The sequence below is a fragment of the Phodopus roborovskii genome, unplaced genomic scaffold (genome assembly GCF_943737965.1).
Source record: "Phodopus roborovskii unplaced genomic scaffold, PHOROB, whole genome shotgun sequence".
Classification (NCBI taxonomy): Eukaryota; Metazoa; Chordata; class Mammalia; order Rodentia; family Cricetidae; genus Phodopus; species Phodopus roborovskii.
The window spans coordinates 9896750-9912149 of NW_026125052.1; the positions used below are offsets into that span (position 1 = coordinate 9896750).

Below are 15400 nucleotides of genomic sequence, written 5' to 3' on the forward strand. Positions count from 1 at the left end.
AGGAAACCACTAACTTACTGTGTGTGTGTCTCTAGATTCCACAATTAAGGACATTTCATATGAGTGGGACCATATATTTCATTTAGTGCATGTTTTTAAGATTCATCCATGTGACAGTATTATTTTATTAATGCATATTATTCTATTACACAATTCATTATACTTTATCTATTCGTTAGTATATCTTTTGGATTATGTGTATGAGTGTTTTGCTGCATATACATATATCCATTATGACTGCCTTGTGCCTCAAGTGATCAGAAGACACTAGATCCCCTGGAATTGATTGTAGGGTTGGTTGTAAGCAACCATGGGGGTGTTGAGAACTGAATCTGGGACCTTGGAAGAATTACCAGTGCTCTTAACTGATGAGCAATTTCTCCAGCCCCCATTTGTAAGTTTTTACAAAAATATCTGTGTGTGTGCTGAGTTTATGTGCACCACTTCTATATAGGTGCCCACAGAACCAGGAGTAAGGTCCTTTGGAGCTGGAGTTAAAGGTGGTTGTAAGCTGCTGGGAACCTAACTGTGGTTCTCTGCAAGAGAAGTAGCTGGGCCATCTCTCCCATCCCTTATTTTAATTTTAAAATTTATTTTAATTACTTGGGGGAGGAGGCAAATGTGGACATCACAGAAGAGCTTTTAGTAGTTGGTTCTCTCCTATCATGTGGGCCTGGTGACCAAACTCAGGTTGTCAGGCTTGGTGGCATGGAACTTTACTAAAGACCTATTTTATTTTTTCCATTTATGTGTGTATGTGTTTTCGGGAGTCTGTGCATGTGTGAATGCAGTGCCCCTTGGGGTTCAGAAGTGGTTCTTGGATTCCCTAGAGCTAGAGTTACAGATGGTTGTGAGCTTCATGAATCCAGTTCTCTGCAAGAGCAGTACTTGTTTTTTGGTCAGAGATCAGGACATGTATTAACCACTGAATCTCCCCAGCCCACCCTTATATTAATTTTAACAACTGTCTTAAATTACATTTGATTTATATATGTGCTATATCATATGTGTGAAGATCAAAGGAAAATTTGTGGGAGGTGGTTCTCTCTAGCATTAAGACCTGGGGAATCAAGGCATAGAGCTTATGATTTTTCTGTCTTAAACTAGCCACCTGAGTTGGATGTCTGTGATTTACATGGTAGAAGGAAAGACCTCCATTTGTGTGTCCATGCCCTCTCCCCTTCACAAAATGTAAAAATTAAAAAAAAAAAAGTTGCACAGGCCTTTAGTCCCCAACACTTGGGAGGCAGAGGCAGGCATAGATCTCTGTGAATTAAAGGCCAGCCTGGTCTACAAATCAAGTTCCAGGACAGTCAGAGCTATATAGAGAAACCGTCTCAAAAAACATAAGCCAACCAAACAAACATTTTCCTCTAACTGTTGTTAAGTGTACAATACTGTAGAAAGACAGTAACATCTTGCTCTAAGTGTTCCAGACCTTCTGACTACAGGAAAATAGAGGTACCTCTGAAGACAGTGATGGCACTAATGAAGGGGTAAGGAGGGGAGAGAAAATATTCATAGCAGGATTTCCTACCATTTTAAGAAGTGATAGGCCTGCAGGGTGGTGGTGGTGAGGGCCTTTAATCTCAGCACTTAGGAGGCAGAGGCAGAGGCAGGAGGATCTCTGTGAGTTCGAGGCCACCTGTTCTACAGAGCCAGTTCCAGGACAGTCAGGGCTACAAAGAGAAACCCTGTCTCAAACAAAACAACAAACAAACAGCCCACAACACCAAAAAAGAAAAAGAAAATAAAAAAGTGATAGGTGGACTAAGAGCATTTGTTGCACTTTAAGAAGAGCTGGGGTTTGATTCCCAGTACACATATGGGGATTCACAAGCAGCTAAAACTCCAGTTCCAGCTGATGTGACATCTCTTTTGGCACTGCATGTTTGGAGTATCCAGACATGCACGCAGGCAAAACATTCATTCACATAAAAGAATAAAGTTAAAACATAAAAAGCGATAGCGATAGGCTATTTTTGGGCTCACGATCAACAAGCTGGGCAGCATTCCTATAACCCAGATATACATACAGGTTAAGGATGAGAAACGGAGACAGAAAAATAAGGGTAGTGTTGAGGAACAAACACAAAGTTAGTCCCGGTAAGTTTTCATCTTTTTTTTTTTTTTTTTTGAGTTTGTAGATTGGCACTGGCTCATCCTCCATAGTTTTTGATGGTTTCCAGGAAGATCAAAAGAGCAGGAGACTTTGGGGACGATACGGATCTCTAACTACTAAATTGAGGGTATTTAGGATCCCAGGAAGTGGCCGATTTTCTTCCCAATAACTTGTCTATTTAAGTTCCCCTTATTTTTAGATGAGTAGGAGTTGGTGTACTCCTGAGTCACCTATAGCAAAGAGAAGGGGGTTTTAGGAGTGTCTTCCGGCCAACTTAAGGATGGGAGATGAGAATACAAGGAAGTGATCTTTGACTCAGCCTGCCCAGGGCTTGGGTGTTGTGGCATTCCCCACAAGTGACGCACTCCCAAGAGGGATGACCTCATGTATCACGGGACTTATTCCCACCACTGACTCCACCCCATATCCTCCACAGCTTCTCATCCTCTCACTTACCAGCTCCGCCTCCCTTTCAAGATCCGGGAGAGGGTGGGGTGGCTGCAGCCTAGAAATGCCTTTCGTGGGCGGGGAGCAGAGACAACCACGGTTTGGAAAAATGCAAGAAGTGGCACTCACTTTCCCTTCTCCGGATGCTTTGCACTTCTGGTTAAGGCTATCCCTACTCTTCTCTAACCCCACACAGTACGATCTTACTCGAGGCAGCCTTATCTTTTAGACTGTCGTTCTCTTAGTTACAGTTGTTCTCTTCTTTCATCTTTGTGCCACTTTTCTCTGAGTCCGGAATTCTTAGTAGAGTCTCGGCTCTCTTTCCTGCTCTAGCTGCGTGACCTTGACTAACCCACAACTTCCCTGGGCCTATTCTCTTTGTCTGTGAAAAGGGACAAACGTCTGGCGCACCATGAAGGCACTGTGTAAGCTGTAGAAAGGTGAAGAAGACTCCAGCTACCTCGTCGGGAAAGAGTTGTCACCCTCCAGAGCCCCTCCCTTTCCTCTGGGAGCGCCCAGCAAACCCAGCCTCCCTCCGGCTGTCACTTCCTCCACCTCTCGCCTCTCAGCCCGCGCGGCGCTGGGTGTTGGCGTCACAGCCGTCGCGCCGCAGCTGCAAGGCCCCGCCCCCGACCGCGCCTGGCCTCCCGCGGGGCCCCGCCCACCGGGGCGACGCGGCGCCGGCCCCGCCCCACGGGTGACGCGTAGCGCGCGCGGCCGGGCCGCCCCGGCAGTTGGTGCAGCGGCGGTTGGGGTGAGTGCGCTTACCCCACCCCTCCCCTCCTCGGCCCGGGCCCCGGCCCCCATCCCGCGGGGCCCAGCCCCAGCCTCTGCCCCCGCCGTGCCCGTCCCGTGCGGGCCCGTGCCGCCCCTCAGCCGGCGACGCTCGGGGCCACCCGCCCGCCACCATGGAGCTGGAGGACGGTGTGGTGTACCAGGAGGAGCCCGGCGGCTCCGGGGCCGTGATGTCAGAGCGGGTGTCCGGCCTGGCCGGCTCCATCTACCGCGAGTTCGAGCGGCTCATCGGGCGCTACGACGAGGAGGTGGTCAAGGAGCTGATGCCACTGGTGGTGGCCGTGCTGGAGAACCTGGACTCGGTGTTCGCGCAGGACCAGGAGCACCAGGTGGAGCTGGAGCTGCTGCGGGACGACAACGAGCAGCTCATCACCCAGTACGAGCGGGAGAAGGCGCTGCGCAAGCACGCCGAGGAGGTGAGAGCCAACGGCGGCGGGGGCGGGGGTCGCGGCCCGGCTGGGGACGCTGGGCGCGCCAGGGTGGCTTCCTGAAGGGCAGGCCTGAGGCCGGGGCCCTGGGAGGTGCTCCACAGCCTTGGGGACTCCGGGACCCCGACCGGCACTGGAAGCCTAGGTAGTCCAGTGAGTGTCCGGGAGAGGGGTGAAGTGGGAGGGAAGGCCCCGGGAGGAAGCGATACCCTGGCATGAGGGCACCTGGGGCTGCCCGAGGGCGGAGACTTGAGGGTGTCTGGTTGCTTCTTGTTTAGGGAAGTTTCCGACCACCGTGGGGTAGTCGGGTGCCGGTTCAAACTTTCAGCATTGGGGAGGGGGGCAGTACTGTCCTGCTTGTGAGTTCCGCTGGCTTCGGTACCTTTCCAGGGGGCGGCTGCTGCTTTGGGAAGTTAGAGATCTCCCTCTTTCGGTCAGTTTCTTCTTGACATTTAAATCCTCTTGAGAGGGAAGTCTTATTTTTATGCCTCATGTACCTTGCTTAACACTTTGTCAGCCACTTAGATGTCGAATAGCAGTGCCCAGTAAGTACATAAAGTACACTCATTTACTTTATTAATGTTCCTCACCAAGGCATTCCCTTCGTATCAGGTGGTAACCTTGGACAGTTCCCTCACAGACTCCTCTATTTATAAAGACGACTGGGGGGGCGGGGTTGAGTAGGTGTGGGTGAGTGTTGCAACACTTCTCTTGTCTACTTTTGCTTTGCATACTGCAGTTTACAAGTACACTTGGCTGGCTCTTAGCTCGAACACCTGAGCAGTGACCTTTGTACTCTCACCTGAATGTGTGAGCCTTTTGGAACACTGGGCTGTAAATGATCCTCTGACTTTTTGAGCGAGTTAAGGATTTTAGTCTTCAGGCTGAGTGCCTTGGCATTGTTTCTGAGGAACTTTTCTTTGGCAGTCAAAATGCCCTCCTTGTTTTTGCTTCCAAGACATTTAGTATACCTAGCTAAATACATGGTGATTGAAGGAGACTAATTATCGAAGGAACCACGTGTTGTTTTTCAAATATTCATGACATGGTTGGAGGATGTGAGATTTGTTTGGCTCATTTCCTAACAGTAAATAGGCAGCACCATTGAAAAGTTTTTGTTGTATGCACTTCTCCATTCAGGTAAATGCTTTTTTTTTTTTTTTTTTTAAATCCCGATTAGAGTGGTGCTGTCTACTCAAAGTTTTGCAGTCCACCTGTCTCAAAGAAATGGCATTGAATTTGCCAAACAAAATTGACTTTATTTCAAGAGTGTGTCCAGATATACACTTGAAAAAAATATGAGGTTCTATTAGTTGGTACTGTTTCTAAAACAGATCAAGGCCTTTGAAGTGCCATGCCACTTGTTGGTGCTGATACAGGCCTTTGCCATGGTGTGGATGCAATTGGAAGAGAGTAGGACTACATGTATACAGAGGTCAGGAGTAGGCCCAATATGGCCTATCACCTCTGGTAAAAAAATGCTCCCACTGGCTTTAAACTCCTGTCAATCTAAGTAAACAGGAATGAAATGACAGTATCACATATTCCAAGAAAACCACCTGTCACAGGTTGCAGAATCAGAAAATAAAAGTATTAGGACCTGTTTTATATTTATTTCTTAAGTAAATGAACTTAAAAATAGGCTACTCACTGAGTTTTTTTAAAGTTTATACTTTTTAAGTTACATCTTTCAAATCTCCATAATGAAACCTTTGGGTATATTCCTGACCCAAGAATTGAGAACATTGATGAAATGCTAGATGAAACACTTCTCAGATCACAAACATAAAACTACTTCATCATCAGCACTCATGTAAGATGATAAGCTGTTCTGCCTGTACCTAGAATTTCACTCTTCCAGGCCAGTGTACAGAGTGGATTCTGTTTAATTCTCTCCCTGAATGCTCAGTGCCTTTAACCCAGAGATTAAGAGCATGCTCTTATAGCAGAAGTGCTCCAGGGAGGGTATTTACAGCCAAAGTAATTTGAAACATGGTAATTGTCCATCTCTAGAGTGTGCAGTAAATTCTGGGCACCTTTGTGGAAATTTAGGGAGGTATGGAAATGATGAGGGTGTTAAGGAGTCTGTGAGGTGTTGTAATATCTTGCTTGCAGAAATTGCCAGGAAGGAGGCAGAAATGTAATCTCTATTATAATTTTGAATATACTTCATTTTTCTTGCTTTTATTTGAAAAGCGTGAGTGTGGTTAGTTTGTTGCTTTGGTGACTCCTTTTAGAATTGTCTTAGGAACTGGACTATAGCGTAGTGGTATGTGCCTGCTATTCAGCTTGGATTCAGTCCCCAGCACTGCAAAAAAGTTACCACCAGCACCAAATAACAGCAAACAAAATACATAGAGGCAGGGATTACATATATTTGGACCAGTTTCAAATGTTAATAAGCCCTTTCACCTGCCACTCTCCCCTTTGGGTTCCCTCCACACATCTTTCCTCCTTCAGCACCGGCCCAGCAGATGCTTTTGCTCAGGTTGTTCCCTTGCCATACAATGTCTTCCCCTCAGAGCTTGATCTGGCTAGCTTCTCCCTTCCTCTTTCCTTTTCTCCCTTGCTTTTCTTTTTCTCTTCCGTCCCTACCCTCTTACTTTTTCCTTTTGTCCTGGCCTGTGCTTTCCTTCTACAGAAACTTGCTCTGTACCCACATTAGCCTTGAACTTGAAATCCTCTTGCCTCAGCCTTCCAAGTCTTGAGGTTATATAGGCTTGCACTACCATTCCTAGCTAGCTTCTGTCAACTATATGTTCAGGTTAAATTTCATTTTTTTTTTTTTTCGTGAAACTTTCTTGTCTGTTATGTACTGAAGTACTGTGTCCTTGTGTGTGTCCCTCCCTCCCCCCCCCTTTTTTTTTTAAAGAGACTAGCCTAGAACTTACAGGCCTCAGATTCCTGAAAACAATTGTGTCTTAGATTTCTGGGTTCTGAGATTGTGTGTCTTACCATGACTGGCTCATTTTTAAAATCCATACTATGTATGTATGTGTGTGTATGTGTGTGTGTGTATGTATGTATGTATGTACGTATGTATTTGAGTTTACTTGAGGATGGGTGGAGTTTGCCAAGGCTCATACGTAGAGGTGAGAGAACTTAAAAGAGGTCAGTTCTTTCATTCTACCATATTGGACTTGGGGATCAAACACGGGTTATAAGGGGCTGAAGAGATGGTTCAGCAGTTAAGGGCTGGTACTGCTCTTGAATAGGACCCTAGTTCTGTTCTCAGAATCCACATCAGGTTGCTCTGATGGGGGTGGGGGGGTGTCTAAGACCTAAGGGCTCTGTGGACACCTGCACTAAGGTGCACATACCCACAAGCAAATGTACCTGCACATAATAAAACATAGAAATAATTCTTAGGAGTTGGAGAGATGGCTCAGTGGTTGAGAGTACATACTGTTCTTCCAGAGGACCTAGCACCCATATAGGCAGCCGACAATTGCCTATAATTCCAGCTCCAGGATATCCATTGCCTTCTACCTCCTTAAGCACTGTACTTATGTGGACAGACCTACACTCAGACAACACGTATGCACATAATGATTAAAAAGTTTAGAAACAGGTCTGGAGAGATATCTCAGTGGTTAAGAGCTGGTACTGCTCTTGGATAGGACCCCAGTTCTATTCCCAGAACCTACATGGTAGCTAACAACAATGTTCCAGTCCCAAGAATCTGATGCCTTTTTCTGACCTCTACAGGCACCTCATGTGCATATATGCAGAAAAAAAACCCACCAATATACATAGAATAAAAACATAAACTCCCAAAATTATTTTGACTAAACAAATAAATACATCTTTTAAAAAAGTCAAAATACTGTTAGGCCATCGGGCTTGGAGACAAGTGCCTTTACCAGCTAAATTATCTCATCAGCCCAAGCCTGGTCTTTTGTTTTGTTTTTTTTTTTTTTTTTTTTTTTTTTTGGTTTCTCTAAAGGCTATTTTGATCTACATATTTAGTTCGAGGATAGCCAGAACTACATAATAAGACCCTGTCTCAAAAACAAAACAAACATCATATATATATATATATATATATATATATATAGTTTATTTGGTTTTTGTTTTTTCAGACAGGGTCTCATTATATAGCTCTGGCTGTCCTGGAACTCACTCTGTATTCCAAGCTGGCCTAAAACTCAAAGAGATCCACCTGCCTCAGCCTCCCAAGTGTTGGGATTAAAGGTATGTGTCACCACCAACTGGCTATGTTTTAAAATTTTAAACATGTTCTATGTTCATTAAGGGGTGTGTTCATATATGTGTGCATGGGCAGAGGTCAGAGGTTGATGCTAGATGTCATCCTCAGTTGCTCTCACCTTATTTATTTAGAGATAGAGTTTCAGTGAACCTGAATGTCTGTTTCTGTGATAAACTACTCTGGTAAAAGCAACCTAGGGGGACTGGAGAGATGGCTCAGCAGGTAAGAGCACTTGTTTGATTCCCATCACCTACATGGTTACAATAATCTGTAACCCCAGTTCCAGGGGATCTTATACCCTTTTCTGACTTCCATGGGTGCCAGGTATACACATATGGTGTGCATACACACATGCAGGCAAAATATTTATACACATAAAATGAATCTTTAAAAGAAAAAGCAACCAAGGCAGAAAGGGCTTATTTTAGTTCTCAGTTCAAAATACAGTATCATGACAAGGAAGTCAAGGCATCAGGAGCCTTGGTCACATTGAACTCACAGTCAGAAACAAGAAACAGATAGATGAATGCATGCTTGTTAAGTTTCAGCTTGCTCTATTTTCTGTAGTTTAGGAGCCTTGCCCAGGGAATGTTCTTGCCCCAGTAAAGTGGGTCTTCCCTTATCAATTAACAATGTAGTTAAAATAATCCTTCTCAGGTATGCCCAGAGATCCATCTCTCAGGTAATTGTAAATTCTGTGAGTGATAGATTCTCAGCACCTACATGGCAGCTCACAATAGCCTGTAACTCCAGTTCTGAAGAGTATGACAATCTCTTATGACGTCCTCAGGCTCATGCATGCATGTGCTATACACACACACACACACACACACACACACAAAATAAAATATATAAACTTAAAAAATGAAATAAAATCTTGTATCTGAGTGAATCTTTATTGGAGAGCCTGTACCTACAGTTGGGACTCTTTTTTCCCCCTAAAACAAGGTTTCTCTGTGTAGACTTGACTGTCCTGGAATTTACTCTGTAGACCGTGCTGGCCTCCAACTCACAGAGATCCACCTGCCTCTGTTGCCTGAGTACTGGGATTAAAGACATGCACCATTATCACTATGACTCTGTTTTAGAGAAACCCACAGCTCAGATACTTTTTCTCTTAACCCTCATGCTTAAGACTGTGTTAAAATATCTTTCCTAAACCTGAGCTCTGCTTCAATAAGTATAATAAAATGCTGTTTTGAATCTTCAGCAGAACAAGGGGGCCCTCTTTTCCAAGAATTCTTTGGTGTTGACCTCTTTATTAGAGAAAAGGTCAGCATAATTTTGGAATGCTTCCCTTCACTTATGGAAACAGCTTTATGTATTCTAGGCTACCTTAGAACTCACTATGTAGTCAAGAATAACCTTGAATTACTGATCTTCCTGCCTCTCTCTCCTAAGTTCTAGTATTATATGCATGTGCCATGCCACCATTTCTGGCTTGGTCTTTGGTTTGATTGTGAAGATTGATATATTTAGTTGGACGTTGATCCCAGCACTCAGCAGAGGCAGGTGGATCTCTGTGAGTTTGAGGTCAGCCTGGTCTACAGAGCTAGCTCTAAGATAGGCTCCAAAACAATACAGATAAACCCTGTCTTGAAAACAAAACAAAACAAAAACAAAAACAAAAACAAAAAGCAACAACCACAAAAAAGATTGGTATTGTGTCAGTAGGTATGAGTACATGTGCCTGTGTATTCAAGGGGAGGCTAGGACAAGGTCTTAGGTGTCCTTGATCACTTTCTGCCTATTTCAAGGTAGAATTTCTCTCTGAATCTGATGAGCAGTTTTTCAGCTAGGCTAGAGGCCAACAAACCCCAGTGATCTTCTGTCTTGAATTCCTCACCTGGAATTACAGGCTGGGTGTGACAGTCTGCTTTTTATGTGGGTGCTGGGATTTGAACTTGGCTCCTACGATTGTGCAGCGAGCACTCTTAACTTCTGAATCATCTTTTTAGCCCCCCTTAAAAAAAAAAGTGTTTTTTTTTTTTTTTTTTTTTTTTGTTGGTGGAGAGGGTACGTGTGCCACAAAACTCACATGAAATTCAAAGGATAGCTTTTGGGGCCTTGGCTGTACCCAGTGGGTTCTGAGGGTTCTGGGGTCATTATGCTTGGCATAATGTAAACTTGCTTTGTAGACTAGGCTGTCCTTGAACTCACTAAGATCTGCCTGACTCTGCCTCCCAAACACTTTGGATCAAACGTGTGTGCCACCACCACGGCCCTATGCAGCAAGCATTTCTTCTTTACCCATTTCATTGACTCTCTTACTTCTTTAGGATCTTATGTACTCTAGATCATTTGTAAACAAAGTTTTTTATTGGGATCATTGGTCAGCTCTGTCTCTCTAGCCAGCTCTCAAATTATAAATGCTCCGCTGATAGCTTCAGCTTATTACTAACAAGCTCTTACAGCTTAACCCATTTATGTTAATCTGCATTTCGCTACATGGCATTACCTCTTTTTCATCTTGCACCTCCTGTTTACTCTCCATGTTTGGCTGACCACTCCTCTGACTCCACCCTTCTTCCCAGCATTCTCTCTGCCTTGAAAATTCTGCCTACCCATTGGCCAGTCAGCTTTTTATTACAGTGAAGATGACACATATTTGTAGTGTACAAAGATTGGTTCACAGCATTTTCCCCTTTTTGTCAAATTAAAAAAGGAAGGCTTTAACTTTAACATAGTAAAATTATATACAAAAAAGTTATCAAGTAAGAATTACAGATACAATACCCAATTCATTTGTATTTGGCAAAATTTAAAAAATATCATTTATCTTTTTGAGTCTAAAGTTTTATACCTAATTTACTTTATGTGAGTATTTTGCTTGAATACATATAAGTGCACCACAGGTGTGCCTGGTTCCCTAGGAGGTCAGAAGAGGGCATTGAATTTCCTGGGACTAGAGTTACAGACAGTTGTGCATCACCATGTGGGTGCTGGGAATTGAACCTGGGTTCTCTAACAGAGCAACCAAAGTACTTCTTCTTCTTAAGACAGGGCTCCTTGTAATCTTGGCTGTCCTGGAACTCATTCTGTAGACCAGCCTGGCCTCGAATTCAGAGATCCACCTGTCTCTGCCTCCAGAGTTCTGGGATTAAAGGTGTGCACCTGGCTGCAACCAAGTACTCTTAACTGCTGAGTCCTCTCTTCAGCCTTGAAGAAATATTGAGATAGGATAAAGTGTTACCATTATGGGTTTATCACTTCAAAATATTACTATCCTTTTCCTGTGGGTTTTGTTATTTATTTTGTTTGTGTGTGCACACCTGAGAGTGCACATACTCTCAGGTGCAAGACTTGTTTGTTGAGATGGGAGGACAACTTGGGGGAGTCAGTTGTCTCCTTCCACCATGTGAATTCCAAAGACAGAGTTCAAGTTGTCAGAATAATGGAAAGCTCCTTTACCCTCTGAGCCCTGACACTGGCTGTCTCCTTTATCTCAGCACAGCCAGAGTGTGTGTCTCCTCCAAGCATCACTTTACACGCTAGTCTGGCTGATGCTAACCGAATGGTGCACGGGCACATATGGAAGTTAGAGGACAACTTGCCTTGATGGCAGGTGCACCCTCCTACTGAGCCATGTCACTGGCCCTATCCTTTTTGTTTTTGAGATTTCATTTTTATGTTAGTTTACCTGTGCACCATGAGCATGCAGTGCCTGTGAAGGCATCAGATATCCTGGGACGGTTACAGACCATTGTGAGCTGTCATATGAATGCTGGGAATTGAATCTTGAGTCCTCAGGAATAGCAATCAACATCTTAACCAGCTGTCCAAGCACCGCCCCCCTTTTTAAACAAGCAAAATAGTCTTTAAATTGTCTAAGTTTTCTTGTAACTTGCTATGTAGACCAGGCTGCTTCCTAAGTGTTGATATTACTAGCATATACTACCATGCCTGACTCAGTTTCTCTGATAATTAAAGATATTTTCTATATCATTATATAGCACAATTATTTTTATAATAACATGTTTTTTCTTGTTTGTTTGTTTTGGTTTGTTTGTTTTTGTTTTTCGAGACAGGGTTTCTCTGTGTATCCCTGGCTGTCCTGGAACTTGCTCTGTAGACCAGGCTGGCCTCCCAGCTCACAGATCTACCAGCCTCTGCCTTCTCAGTGCTGGGATTAAAGGTGTTCACCACCAAGCCCACTCTGGCTGGGGATTTCCATTTCTGTCAGAAGTATAGAGACTGGAAAGATGGTTCAGTGGTTAAGAGCACTGTCTGCTCTTTCAGGGGACTGGGGTTGATTCCCAGCATCCACATAGTGGCTAACAACTGTATGTAACTCCAGTTCCAAGGGGATTTGACTTTGTTTAGCATCAGACACACAGTTTATAAACATACATTTATGCAAAACACATACATATAAAATAATTATAAAAAATTTAACAAAGAAGTTTATTAGAGTTCCTATTTCCCTCCATCTTTGGCAACATTTGGCACTATCAGTCTTGGTTTCTGTCACTATATTAAAATACTTCTTGCTTTAATTTGCTTTTTCCCAAGTTCATAGGGAACAAGTTCATAGGGAAGTTAGTTGAATATGGTTTCTCACATTTATTTACTGATAAATTCAATTTTTTTAAAATTTCCCATTCAGTTTTATATGCTCAATTGGTAGCAACCAATACTTGAATGTACATGGCTAGGTTTGAATTACAAGGGAGTTGAGACAGGGTTTCACTATGTAGTCTATGCTTTTTTTTTTTTTTTTTTTTTTTAAGTTAGTGATATAGACCAAGCTGATCTTGAACTCAAAGAGATCCACCTGCCTCTGAATGCTGGGACTAAAGGTGTAGGCCTCTATTCCTGACTTTCTTTTTCTTCTTCTTTGTGTGTGCGTGTGTGTGTGTGTTTAAGTAATCAAGGTTTATTTTATTCATTTACTTTTACATTCTTTTATTTACTCTCTCTGTGTCTCTGTCTCTTTGTGTGTATGTGTGTTTGTCTTTCTTTGTGAACAGCCTGAATTATGCTTTTTGATGGCCTTTACAATAGTCCATTAAGATGATCATTCAGGTGAAAGAGATTGGGAAGTCTGGTTTAAAAGACTGATTTTAACAGTGTTTATGAGACCACCAGCGAAGTCTTAATAGTAACAAAATATTTCTGTCATTTTGTTGAGGATTGGGGAATGGTGCTAGTCTAACTTTCTTTCCTTCAGCACATGACAGCCAGGCTTTCATATAGAGGTGTATTTCTTATTTTCAACTGGTTACCCTAAGGTACAGTTTTTAAGAACGAAAAGGTGTTTGATTCTTCTTTATACTTTAGATTCTTGAGAGCTCCTTATTCTTGTTTTCTCTTCTGCTCCCTCTTTTAAAAATAGCCTACTGTTCTGGTTCTGTGGGAGAAGTGACTTTTCTCTGTCTTTGACTATATTAATTACAGTGTGGTCCCTGCTTTGTCTGTTTTCCTCAGAATTCCTTGCCCACTTCTTCCAATAGTTTTGAGCTCTCTTGTTTTCAGGTTGTGGTTTCAAGTGTCTGATAACCTTTAATTATCTTTCTTTCCTTTTTTTTTTTTTTTTTTTAACAAGACCTCACCAAGTAGCCTCAGCTGTCCTAGAACTCACTATGTAGAATAGGTTGTCCTTGAACTCAGACATCTACTTGCTTCTGCCTCCAAAGTGCTGTGATTTTTTTTGTTTGTTTGTTTGTTTTTAAGACAGAATTTCTCTGTGTAGCCCTGGATATCCTGGCTATCCCGGATGGCCTCAAACTCACAGAGATTGCTTATCTCTGTCTCCAGTGTACTGGGATTATGAGCAACCACCAACAGGCTAGAATGCTGGGATTAAAGGTTTGTGCCAACACACCTGGCTAATTTCAACAGCTTTGTTTGGTTTGTGCTCTGGTTGTCCTAGAACTCGATCTGTAGATCAGGCTGACCTGGAACTCAAATCCAACTGCCTTTATCTCCCAAATGCTGGAGTTAAAGGCATATACCATTACCTGGTAATTTCAGTAATTTAACATCAAAATAATACTGCTTCATGTGGGCCTCTTCTCATATATCTCCACTATAATTTTTTTGAGACAAGGTCTCATTATATAACTCATGTTGGCCTTGAATTCCCTAGTGCTGGGTTTACAGGTATGTGGTTCCAAGCTCAACTCCTCTATAAAAGCATGCCAAAGACTACATATTGATATATCTCTAGGCTGTAAAAACTAAAAACAATAACATATCATCATCAGGCCTACAAGATAGAAATAATTATTCTAAATTGTGGAGTTTTGGTTTTTGTGTCTTTCAGTACCTGAGCTTAGTCCAGGGCCTTGAATGAACATGGTAGGTAGGCAGTCTGTCACTAAGGTATTTCCCAAGCACCTTTTCCTCCTTTCTCTCTCTCTTTCTCTCTCTCTCTCTCTCTCTCTCTCTCTCTCTCTCTCTCTCTCTCTCTTTCTCTCTCAACTTTTAGACAGACTCTAAGTAAATGGCCCTGCCAGGCCTGTGTAGCATAGACAAGGTCAACTTGAACTTGTAATCTTCGTGCCTCATATCATTGGGAGCTAGAACTGGAGGCCTTAACTATCAGGCACAGCCCATATACTGTTCGTTTTCTTAAGACAAGATCTAAGTCAATAGTTCATGCTAGCTTAAAGCTCACTATGCAGCCTAGACTGACTCCAAACATGAGAGTCCTTCTGGCTCAGCTTCCTTAGTGCTGGAATTACAGGTGGGGGCTACTGTCTTAGTCATTGTTGTTTTGCTGTGAAGAGACACCATAGCCAAGACAACTTGGTTTTTGGAAAACATCTAAGTGGTGACTTGTTTACAGTTTCAGAGGTTTAGTCCATTATCATCAGGTGAGTAGCATGGCACTGGAGCAGTAGCTGAGAGAGAAAGAGAGAGAGAGAGAAAGGAGAGAGAGAGAGAGAGAGAGAGAGAGGGACATACTCTGAGAGAGGAGGGACATACTCTGAGCCACACTTTGACATACTTTCTCCAGCAAAGTCATACCTCCCAATCCTTGTAACCCTTCCAAACAGTTCCACTCCCAGTGACCAGGCATTCAAATACATGCGCCTATGAGGGCCATTTTCATTCAGACCACAACCACCACCATGCCTGGATCCATATAGTTCATCAGTGTCTTTCCCAGTTGTCTTATAACTGTGATTGTATGAAGTTTGGTGTTTCAGTCCAAATCTAAAGACAGTGATCCATATAATTATACTTTTTAAAAATGTTTCTTTAATGTGTAGTAGTTGTCTCTCCTTTGTGTGTGTGTGTGTGTGTGTGTGTGTGTGTGTGTATGTGTGAGGGGGGCGGGGTCAGAGGTTGGTGTCCCAGTGTCTTCCTCTTCACTCACCTTTGTTTGTTTATAGCACCAGAGTTTAGGACTTAATTTTTTCCTAGTGACATTGAAGCAATAATCTTTTTTAA

The 15400-nt window shown here is 43.1% G+C and overlaps 1 protein-coding gene across 8 annotated transcripts in view; it reads left to right on the forward strand.

The window, feature by feature from the left end:
• The first annotated feature begins 3330 nt into the window (after nucleotides 1–3330).
• Nucleotides 3331–15400, forward strand: part of Spag9 (sperm associated antigen 9) — a 117463-nt gene continuing 105393 nt past the window's right edge. For 4 of the 8 annotated variants that reach the window (XM_051198206.1, XM_051198438.1, XM_051198593.1 and 1 more), the window contains exon 1: nucleotides 3336–3780. In XM_051198206.1, the coding sequence (XP_051054163.1) occupies nucleotides 3478–3780 (303 nt within the window). In that variant the 5' untranslated portion in view covers nucleotides 3336–3477. Of the gene's footprint in view, nucleotides 3781–15400 lie in introns of all 8 variants that reach the window. The other 4 variants (XM_051198129.1, XM_051198284.1, XM_051198365.1 and 1 more) reach the window with 2 other exon arrangements.